Genomic DNA, 12,016 nt, shown 5'->3' with positions numbered 1-12,016 from the left:
ACACTGTCCGGGGTGTGTTAACACGTCTGTAATAATGCCAGAAATGTCGTAAAGTCAGTTGAATAGGTGAAGATCACGTTGTTGGCGGCCTACCGGTTACAAAAAAAGCTAGGTAGTGACTGCATCGGAATCCATGTAAAAAAACACCACTTTAAAGGAAAATGCCCTTTCTTCAACAGTTTCCAATGGTTCACCATCCGGATCATCGGGTTAAACCCATGTACCATCTCTAAAAGAGCCAACAGCCTTCAGACCTCGCTCCATTTATTCAACACCTCCTTCAGCACATAATGGGGTCAATCGTCCTTTATATCTGCCAGAAGTGTAAACTGGGTTTGTACACAGGTTGCAAGGGATTTGACTCATGAATATTTCCTTACAAAGACTGACGAGCAATCCAGTTTCAGTTCAACTTATCTTTAAATATTGATCACCAAGCTCACTGCTCACTGTTGATCACACAAGATAAGTAATAACCAGCTGTTCTACTGTAATATGTATCATTTTGTTTCATATTTAGATACAGATTCCACTGCTGAAAGACCCACTGGCTCATTATAAACACACCATACAAGGTCTATGCCACACACAGCTATAAAGAAACAGTAAAGCCTAAATAATCACTCTCCTCCCACTCACTCTGACATCCCTGCTACCTGTGCACGCACACACACATACACACACACACACACACACAGGCGCACACACAAACACACACACAGACACGGTCAGACTGTATCGTGCAGGGAAATAGGCCACACACATGGGCACATGCTTGACTCTTTGGGGGCCCTGTTGAAAGGTAGCTTTGTTGTTGCTGTGGCCTATATGCTGCGAGCAGGAGGAGGAGGAGGAGGAGGAGGAGGAGGAGGAGGAAGAGGAGGAGGAGGGTCCTCGGAAGAAAATGCATTCCTGATCTATCTTCTTACTTTCACAAAATATTCCATCTGCCATGCTGAGAGAAAAGGAAAGTCAAAACACAAGCAAAGAAGGACTCAACTACTGTATATTCAGTCCTCGTTTACTCTTAAAGACTTGATCCATCCTTGATTCCATAGGCATGATGAGACTTTTCCATGCCTATGGAAAAGTCTCATCAAGTCTTCAATTCCACGGCACTGCTGCTTTAATCAATGAAATTTGCTTTATAAAACTCTTCATGCTTTGTTGGATCAATCCAATTCGCAACGTTAAAATAAGAAATAAAATACATGCACATTCACACACAAGCAGACAAACATACCTCACTCATACACATTTCTACCCAGAATACAAAAAACAATGAAATGTATTATTAATAAAGTATGTCTTCTTCAAGTCATGACATGCATTAAGCCTGGGGGTGGTAGTTCTGTCTGTGTGTTTGTGTTGTGTGTCGTTTACACGCATTTGTGTGCATGTGTATGCGTGTGCGTGTGTAGGAGTGGTGTGGTGGGGGATGGAGTTGCTATGGTTTCTGCAGCCTTTCCACAGCTCTATAATTGTAAATGGTACAAATGGTACTATGGAATGATTGCCGAGCCCTAATATAAGGTTGAGGGATAATTCAGTGCAAGCCTTATTACAGGGCTACTCACTAAAGAAACCATTCAATAGCAAGGACAATGCCACAACAATATGACCTCTGAAGACCTGATGAATGCATTATTATGTAGAATGTGAACATAGGAATAGATGGGTGGTGAGATTTAAAAGGGGATGTCGTCTGGTTGGTGGGTCAAGTCAAGTCAAGTCAAGTCTAGTTTATTTCCTCCATAGAAATGGAAATTACAGTGTTCATACCTACATCATACATACATACATAGTGTGAGGAGTTTAGTAAAATCAGAGAAGAAGGAGGGATTTGGTGTAGGTGGCTGGTAAATGAGCATGACTGTCATGGAGGAAAGACCTTTTGAAGGCGAGAAATTCAAACAGTGACACTGAGGGGAGTTCTGAGGTTGTACCGGTTAGTTAGGCATGTGGTCTGTGGTGGAGGGGGGTGTTGCAGGTGAGGGGGGACAGTGAGCGTATTTGCAAAAGAATGGAGAATAGGTGTATGAAAATACAGAGAGGCGGTCCAGAGGTAGGGATACAGCAAACACACACAAACAGGAACACAAGAGCCAATAGCAGACGGAGAAGCGGCACCAGCGTCCTCTCATGTCATGCTCTATGACTTGATAACCTCTTAATGGTGGTCCCAGATGTTCTTTTGAATGTAGAAATTAATGTAGCCTTTAATAATGTATACTTTATTAAAGTATCTTTCATTGGTCCCACAAGGGGAAATTACAATTTACACTGTTGTTATTACACACAGGCTGCCCATAGAAAGGAGCCCCAAACAGTTGGGGGTTTGGTGCCTTGCACAAGAGCACCTTGGCAGTGCCCAAAAGGTGAACTGGCACCTCTCCAGCTACCAGTCCACCACCACGTTTTGGTCCGTATGTGGACTTGAACCAGCAACCCTTCGGTTCGGTTTGCCACCCCCAAGGCAAAACTGATGTTCAATAATCAGCCAAAATATGTCATGTAAGCATTACATTGCACGCATATAGCAGCTATGTCTCTTTAAGTGCCGCTGTGTCATCACGTAATCTGTCACTGAATGTTTCCCTACGACAGCGAGATAAGTGCAGCCCAGCTGATGGAGGTTTGTTTCCAGCCTGCTGTGCCCTCCATGTTTCATTCGCTAACTGGGGGCAATCAGTGATACAGACCATAATTAGTCAGATCAAGAGGGGGTACTGCCCCCCATCTTCCTGCTCACCTGCCTGCTTCTAACAGTAACAGGGAGTAGTTATAGCACACATAGTTGCTGTTATTAAATCTAACTGACGTTGCCCTCTGGACTATTGAACAAAAGATTTCTGTGTGGGATTAGGTTTTATACATGAATAATCTTGCAGAACCAAAACCAAAGTTAAGGACATCTGTCAATATTAAAGGAAAATATTGCACTGAATCATACAGTATGTCACATCTTGCTTATCTGAAAGCTAGAGATCTTAAGTTGCATAATTGAGTAACAATATCTCTCTGGCCATTGAGGGTGTCAAACCAAGAAATCTTCATGAGGAAAATAAATGTGTTATTAGAGAGAAATGCAAATTGAGTCTCATTTCCTTATGTATTATACATAAAGCCTTGGAATTATACTGTTTGGACACTAACACTGATACTCACTCATGTCCCAAACCCCTGCAGCCATTATACTAAATTCCAACATGTCCTGCTACACACTGACTGCAGCTCTAAACCGGACACTCCAGACAATTCTCTACATTTGGCACGATGCTAATAAATAACATTTCGTGTTCACATGCAACACAAAGCCATTAGAAATGCTAAACTTAGCATTCCGACTGTCCACTCTGACTTCTCACATGTCACTCAATTTTTCAATGAGCAATCAGAGCTTTAGCAATCAAAGGGCCACAGGAAGTGAGGCATAAAAGGGGAGTGGGAGGAAGAGGGGAGGAGAGGGGTAGCAAGTCCAAGGACAGCCTTGGCCTCTGATGAGGTTCGGGCCACTTTGGTTGACCCTGTGCTCAACCATGGTCCAACCCATTTTTTCTGCCCGGAGTCGTAAAGTCTATGAGAGCAATCCCCATACATCTTTTACAAGCTATGGAAGATGCATGTGCAGATGTAGCTGTAGTAGATTTAGAGGGCTGGATTTGTCAAAGTAGCAGATCCCAAAGATGCTGCATAACTAAAGATTGCACATTACAAGTTGCACCAATGCTATACATTTCTAAGTTGGGTTGATGGATGTAAAGTTATATTTGCATAATTGATTAATGTGTTCATTTGCTAACATCAGCGATTTAAACAGCTAAAAGACGTATTTAGCTTTACAAAAATGTGTGCTGTTTTCAAACGTTAGTTTGGCTAGGTTTAAGATTCAAGCTTCAAAATCCTTTATAACAGTAATATCTCCACAGGGAAATTCAGAATGTTGAAGCAGCAAGCGATAAAAGAAAAGTATAAAAAGACACTGTAAAGATTAACAAACAACCCCGAGCAGCCGGGAGACTGAGTGAATTTCCAAAAGAAGCGTAGCGCTAGCTTCAAACCTGGGAGCACACACGGTGGTGGTGGCTCCAAATCGGAGCCTGTGGCTGGCCGCCAACATCTTTGCCTTTCTAACAGTTTCTCCTGATTTACTAACACACCGGCTGAGAAGCCAACTCTGGTTATTGGGAGCTCTATACTGAGGAACCTGAAATTGGCCACTCCGCCGACAGCGGTTGTGTGTGTCCCTGGGGCCAGAGCGGGTGATATAGAAATGTCGGACTCAGTAGTTTTCTTTGGACCCCTTCCAAACCTGATGATGTACAGCCGCATGTCATCCTTCCACCGCTGGTTGTCAGTGTGGTGACCAGCTAATGACCTACATAGACAACTGGAGTGCATTCTGGGAAAATATAAGCCGTTCTCATATCAAAAAATATGGCCGAGTCTATTATCAGCCACATACCATGACAACCCAATTCTGATATTAATAATCAGAGGTACAGTGCTATGCACTCCTCTGTGCTTCCACTGGGTCAGTCACCCACTCATAGTCTAATAACCACGGTGTCTGTCTATCAACTCAGATTGAAAATCAAAGACAAACAAAAGAGGGGCTTATATTTAAGACCCTAATTGGAATTAAATATACCACTGCAATGATAAAACACAATAGGAATATTAGATGTTGCACTGTTGCCTGCTCTGGAAGGAACTACTAGAACTGTTGGGTCCTTCTAAATTATAGAGTGTGGTCTAGACCTACTCTATCTGTAAAGTGTGTCAAGATCATTCTTGTTATGAATTGATACCATAAAATTGAATGTAGAACACTTCACACATACTTATTCTATTTTTAATTATAAAAAAAATATATATATATTTTACAGACTACTGTACATACATAGTGTTTTGATTCCTTTTCACAAAGGTGCAAAAGGTACAGTAGGTGGTAGTTGGTCCTCCACTGTTGTCATGGCGGTGTGTTCAAGTGCAACTTTTTGACCAAGACACAGGCGACATGAGGGGATGTGAAGCAACGTCACGGTCGGCCTTTACTGCTTTTAATTCTATGAAGTCTGGTTGGTGTGTCAAAGACTTTGACTTCGACTGTCAATTCAATGGATTCCAGTGGTTACATTTTAATTTACATTCCTTATCTGTAAATATGTCTAAGGACAGAGGGCGTTCTATGCTGTACAGATTGTAAAGCTTCTATTAGGCTATATAAATACCATTGACCTGACTTCTTCAGATTCATACAGCACAAGTCTGGTCTGTGTCACAGATGACTTCAATATGAGACACTTGCTGTACTACAGTCCACTAACAACAAAGGCCATGATTAAGGTAATTACACATAATTCCCCAAAGGCTGTAAGTGGGTTCATCCATAGGCCATCCATCCATCCTAGTCCTGGGTCTTCCCCTGAGTCCTCCTTCCAGTTGCCTGGAACACCTCCCTAGGGAAGGGTCCTGGGGGCATTCTTACCAGATGCCCAAACCATCTCAGCTGGCTCTTTTTCACAGAAGGAAGCCCCAACTCTACTCCATAGAGTACTACTTCCTTACGGATGACTAAGCTTATCATGCTCTCTAAGGGAGACACCAGCCCCCCTCCAAAGAAAATCCATTTCGGCCGCTTGTACCCTGGATCTTGTTCTTTCGGTCATGACCCAGCCTTCAGGACCATAGGTGAGGGTAGGAACAAACATTCACCTCTTAGACTGAGAGCTGCTCTCTACCATCAGTGACCATGTCCACACTGGGAATTCACATCAGACACAGGACATGAGCAGCATGTAAGTGCTACTCAAACGTTGATCCTTTCAATTCACACCCACTCTGAGCATCACTGTCAGGAACTGCCTTGTCAACAGCAACCCACTGAGGAGATAAAGGGACAGCAGGCAGACAGACTTGTCTTCACCAGGCTGAGTGATACCAGAAGGTTTTTAGACCAAATTATATACATTATTTTAGTCACCCACCTAACAAAGCTGCTTACAGTGAAATCAGAAAGCCAGTGCACCCGTGGGTCTAGGGGAAGTGCTAGGCCGCGTCCAGCTGGTTAGATTTGGGTTGTTTCTGATCCCTCTCCCCTCATTTCCTGCCGGCTATTGAATAAGGAATGAAATGACCATAAAAACAATTAAAAGTTGTGCAATTTGAAATGCTGCTCATGAAGATTGCACTACACTGAGCACACCAGAGAAAACTCAATACAACAAGTATATTCCAACAGGAAATCTGATTGGTCAACAAGACATTTAAGTGCTCAAATAAGCATGATCACTAAAAATATTAGCCCGCCAGTTCCATGTCAAATCAAAAATAGTTTTTGAAACGTTTGTATTCATGAACTAAATCAGGAACCACAGTGGACCAAACATAAACCCTCCAACATCCAATATTTATAACGCTCTCGAGTTCACTGCTACTGGAAATGTTTGGATCACATCAGCTGTGCCGCTGACATGGAGCAATGCTAAAAATAGCCGATACATGTGAAGTTCGTAGACGTACTGTATACAAACTACATTTAGCAAATTGAGCTAGCAAAGCGGTCTTCCAACACTCTCTACAAAGCTAACGTTATCTTAAGTTAGCTGGCTGACTAGGAACAAGGAAGGACTAGAAATCCTCTCCTTGCTCTTTCCACAGTAACAGAATCCTCTCCACAATCTAGCTTTTATTAACACAGATTTTATATTGTGGGCAACCTTTGCATGATCTCAATATTGCACTAGTGTAATCTGATTTCAGACGCCTCAGTCTAAGCTGTATCACTGTCATGCCCATAATGTAGTTAAATCCCACCCTCTTGTGTAATATTGCTAAATTTGACCCTGAGAACACTGAAGTACCTACGTTTCTGTACTGTCCCTGTCAAGATGGTGGTAGTTGGGCTGTGGTGCATTGCAGAGAGTGGATGGAGTAATAATGAAGGAAGATCTTGTCAGAACTCTTTAGAACCTAACTGTAAAGTTAACGTAACTCCTGGCCATACTGGGCTTATTAGGCCATTTTACTCATTATACCCTCCCTGCTGCGGCTCAGGGGCTCAGCATGAGACTTTTGGCATCGTTTTTTGCATCAAATAATAAAGGTGTACTGTAATAAAACCAAGAAACCATGATATCATTTTAGGACACAACATATCATCTAAATTTTAAATTATTGTGCCATATTTGGTCTTTAAATTCGGAGTTATGGTTGTCCACCAGTGAATGTGACAGGTTTATGTTTTACAGGTGTCATAGTGCTAATTGCCAGCTAATTGTGGCTAGAGCTCATCTGTTCAGGGCCGAAGACACTGCTGGTCACACGGTCTTGTGGGAAAGAGGCCATGAAATCACATTTTCACTAAAGTGGAATCTATTAATGTCTGATAGCTGTTATGCTGTGCAATTCCTTTGAAAAGTGACTCAAATATTCTTGCAATATTAAAAGGCAACAGTAGCTCTGAAGTGGTTGTAATCTTTTATATCATGTGGTCTTGGTGTGCTGTTCTACGAAGATTTGTCCTCAATGAGACAGAGAGGACCTTTGGGCCATCACTAAGTGCTTCAAGCACAGTGCATGAAATACTATTGTTTTGCCTCAACTTCCCTTCAAAATGAAAAACACACAGTTAACCTTCGCACAATCCTTAGCTGTATAAAAACAGAACCAGTGGACCAATATGAAAAAGACAACGAATTTTAAATCATCAAATTTTAAAATGCAGATTTACCTTGGCATCATCCTTCTTTATCCCATTCTCCTGAACGAGCCCAACTCTGCAAACAAATACATAATGGGGAATAGCCAGATGGCCTGGCTGTACTGAAAGTTATAAATCCCATGTTTATTTTCAGGTTAATGACAATTTAAAGCCAGAGAGAGATAATGAGGGATGCACAGCAGCAAGGCAGACCCGCTTCACACCTGAATCCCAACAATTTCCGAATGCTAACACCAAATCACATGCTGTCAACAGCCCAGGGTATTATTTAAAGATTGTAACCCCAACTAGTTTGATGAAAGCCTGCAAGGATTCGTCAGTCAACACTACACAGTACACTAATGTTTGCAAAGCAAAGGGATGACAGTAACGAGGGAACAGTGCTTTCTCACGACAGAGAGCTCCCTGCTGTTCAGGAGTCATGCAGACATAATTCTCAACCAAAAACCACATCTACTCCACGCTTTCATTTGGACAAACACGATTAAACAGTAGCTTGCAGGTTGAGTTTAGTTCTGAGATTTTGCTTCTGTTTCATGGAAATGATGATTCGAAAGGAAATATGATTTTATATGTTTTACAGGCCGTAATTCAGAGAAAAATTGTAGCTTTTCTGCGTCCGCTGATGTCACAGAAGGGAATGTTGGCAGTGAGCACAGACAGTTGTCCCATATTTATATAGGCCAATATCACAAATCATATATGCTTCTAGGGGTTTAACAAACTGTATACAGCATGCAACACGCTCTGTCCTTCACATCAGGAAAACATTTCCCTTTATGTGTCTTTAGCCGATGCCTGCCAATCATTTAGGCACCTGACCAACTGTGTCTCCTCTTACCCTTGGAGGCCCAGAAGGCTCATGATAAGGGCAGCTCTGGTCCATCAAGGCTTATGAATATGTATTTGCTACATCATCAGTGTCAAAGGTAGCACTGGGATCCATTGATCTAGCTTGGCCACTCTCCCTCCCGTCATGGAAATCTTCTGGAGTCTAGATGGTACTGTGTGGATATACAGTAGATTAGATCTAAAATCTTCCTTTCAGAGGTTTTAAGAGACATCAGTATGCGTAAACCAAAGTGCTCGTCGGAGTGGCAATCAAACCTGAGTACTGCATCCGCAGTCAACCTGCAGCTATATTACCAAGTGCTGGCTATTGATCTCTGCAGTGTTCTCAAGTGAAACAGTTCACGGAGTGACACTGTGTGAGGTACAGGGTCAAAAGGAGTGCTGCGACAAGAGGATCCTACTAAACCAGCTCACTTTATGTATACCCCCTCCCCTGCAATACTCTTTACACTCCCTCACAAAGACATATAGGGTAAGTTGTGTTAGAGAGGTGAAACTGCATGTTTATTCATTCAATGTGCATTCACTGCCCAACAGATAAGCTCAGATCAGATCGAGACACCACTGATCCCGGCTCTGCTCAGACAGGATTCAGGGGAAGTGCTATCGTTCACGGAGAGCAATTAAACTCCTTGTCAACTGGAGTGTGGCTCACCGTCGCTGATAATGCAGGAAATGTGTACAAGCGCTGTCGCCTTGGCCGCGGTCCACATGTGTCTGGGAAGCTGGCTGCGATTTATGGAGAGTTAAGCCTGCGAGGTGACAAAAAGGCAGGGAGAGAGATGGATAGCAAGGTGATAAACAGATAAACAGCAAAAGGAAGACAGAGACAAATAGAGTTGGGGAAGGTGTGCATAAGGAAGTGTAGTGGAGACTGTGGAAGTAGATGGAAAAGTAATATGTTGAGCACTTAAGCATTCGGTATGTGCATGCACAGGATCAGAATGAAGGTGTATGCACGACAGAGAGCAGAAGTGTTTCATTGGTCTGCGTTGTGGCTTCTGAGGTCAGCAAATTAACAACACGGAGCGTGTCTCCAACCACAGATCAGTAGTCATCCGGCACCCTTCGGACCGAGAACAGCCTGATCCGACACCCATGACAGAAAGACGTTACAGGGCATGACTCATGCATTCACAGTTAAATGTCATTCGATTTTGTCAAAGTCCAGTGAGCCCAGCTGGACGTCACTGAAGCCAAGGAAATACATAAAACAGCAGGACAAATCATATACGGTGCATTTCAGAACATGTGAAATGTAAAGGGATATGTACAACAACTAAGTATAAGTTATCAAATGTGATAAAATGCTGCAAGTAATGATGGGCTGGGACAATTGATTAATGTCATCGATTACAAAAATATGTCGATTTGCATGATGGGCACCGACGCATTGGAACAGAGGAAGATGGCAGATAACATAAGCACGGACATAAGCACTTGTGCTTTGGTGTGAGTGTTGATCTCTTTTGGTGAATAGCAGGGCCAGTGCGCGTGTGTGTGTGTGTGTGTGTGTGTGTATGTGGGGAATTTATGTAGAATATAACCATAAAACCTACAACATTATGTTTCCATCCAGAGGAGTAGAGAGGAAACAACTCTGTGCTCACTCTGACATCTCTCCATCAGTGCATGTATAGGTCCTGAGCATGTGTGTGTAACTCAGACCTGTGTGTAATGTGTGTAATAACAACAGAGTGTAAACTGTAGCTTCCCCTTGCGGGACAAATGACGTATACATTATTACATAATTAATAATAATAATTAACCGGAGGTTTTTTTTTGTTTATGTCCTCCACCTTCTGTCCCACACTATCTGCCGTGCGCTGAGTTGCTGCCGAGAAATTAGGAGAGATGATAATCACTGTTACTCTCTCACTCACTCTACCACACACACACAGACACACACACACACACACACACACACACACACACACACGCTTGTTTTTCTTGCCCCACACTGATCTAAAAACACATTTGCCAGTGATTATATTTACTGCATATTACTCCAGTGATGAAATGAATCCATGTCATAGTGATTTTAAATTGTATGTCTAGTACTTAGTACATACTAATACACTACGTAGTACTTACTGATTGTCCAAAGTTCAGTTCAAAAATCATTAGAACAGCCTAAAATGCAAATCAATCGTTCGATTAATCAATGACTAAAATAATCGTTAGGGACAGCCCTTTCTGCTATGGATTAGTCTCCAGATCAATCATCTTTAGGGCTCAAAGAATTCCATCTGAGGTTCCCAGAGTCCAATGTGACATCTTCAAATGTCCAGCTTTCTTTCTTTTTTTTAACAGTCCAAACCACAAACGTGGACTTCACAAAGATGTCAGACTAAACATCGTTCAGCTTTCAGCTGATTGCACCTTTTTTCATCTCAATAGCCAGTTTCATTTAAAAGTATAATCATCATTTTAAGCTTCTAATGCGGACACATGCATTGCAAAATTAACCCAAACGTAAAGTGCATAATAAATTCAAACAAAGGAGAGAAAGAGCTTATAAAAGGTTTGCTTTGAGACGAATGAAAGGTGTCCAATCCCAGCTTCAACGTCCGGAAGATGTTTTGCACAATCCATACTTAATTTGGATTGAGAGAGAAGAAAAAACATCCATTTCAGATTTGAGATAGGATTAAATGAAGCTTAAAAAGGAATTGCGCAAACAGGACTGTGCATGTGGGAATAACAGCATCTAATCTTCCTCTATTGTTACTGTAATGAGTCTCCGAGCCTCGCCGAGTCCTCTCCAGCACATTCCCCGGACACTCACCTAACTTTTGCTGCCACGGAAGATATCGCATCGCTCCTCAGATTCTTCCTTTTGGACACCGCAGTTCCCATGCTGAAGGGGAAACCAGCAAGGAGAGAAAGCGCAGACCATTCCACAGACTGAGCACCGAGCGAAACGCATCCGGATCCAACTAGAAAGCTCTCCTATGTCTCATCCCCGTGCAGGTCCAGACGGTCCGGCGGGGCGTAGAGCGCAGCGCTGCTGGAGGATGGACCCGGGGATGGCGCGCTGATGCACGGACTGAGCTGCTCTACTCTGCTCTCCGCCTCCCACTGAGCTCCAGGAAGGAAACGGTGACCATAAATGGCCCGCTGCTTGCTGAGCACCGCACGGCATGGCACGGCTCATTACATGGCTGTTTATTGGATGCGAGGAGGTGTGGACACTTGGGTCCAGAAGTAATCTTACAGTTGATCCTCAGTTGTCATGCAACAAAGCTCTGAGGGCATATTTCATACATGCACATGTCATATTTTACTTTACAGTTATAATCCTCGAGATTGCACGTATTATATTTGACACCATTATGGTCTAGATGTTCTTCTGTACACTCAGAAATCATCTTTATGGTTATATATTTATATTTAACATTTTTGAATTACCAGTCCGGTCTGCAGCCACACAACATC

General features: G+C 42.7%; 1 protein-coding gene across 2 annotated transcripts in view; it reads right to left on the bottom strand.

Moving 5' to 3' along the window:
• The window catches only part of nsmfb (NMDA receptor synaptonuclear signaling and neuronal migration factor b), a 35,297-nt gene extending 23,574 nt beyond the window's left edge, over window positions 1-11,723 (bottom strand). Inside the window, exon 1 of one of the 2 annotated variants that reach the window (XM_034872476.1) lies at window positions 11,367-11,723. In XM_034872476.1, the coding sequence (XP_034728367.1) occupies window positions 11,367-11,437 (71 nt within the window). In that variant the 5' untranslated portion in view covers window positions 11,438-11,723. The remainder of the gene's footprint in view (window positions 1-11,366) is intronic. The other variant, XM_034872477.1, reaches the window with a different exon arrangement.
• Window positions 11,724-12,016: the final 293 nt, after the last annotated feature.

The sequence above is a fragment of the Etheostoma cragini genome, chromosome 5 (assembly GCF_013103735.1).
Source record: "Etheostoma cragini isolate CJK2018 chromosome 5, CSU_Ecrag_1.0, whole genome shotgun sequence".
NCBI classification, from domain to species: Eukaryota; Metazoa; Chordata; class Actinopteri; order Perciformes; family Percidae; genus Etheostoma; species Etheostoma cragini.
Note: the sequence above shows the minus strand (reverse complement) of the source record. Positions and strands in the feature narration are given on the sequence as shown.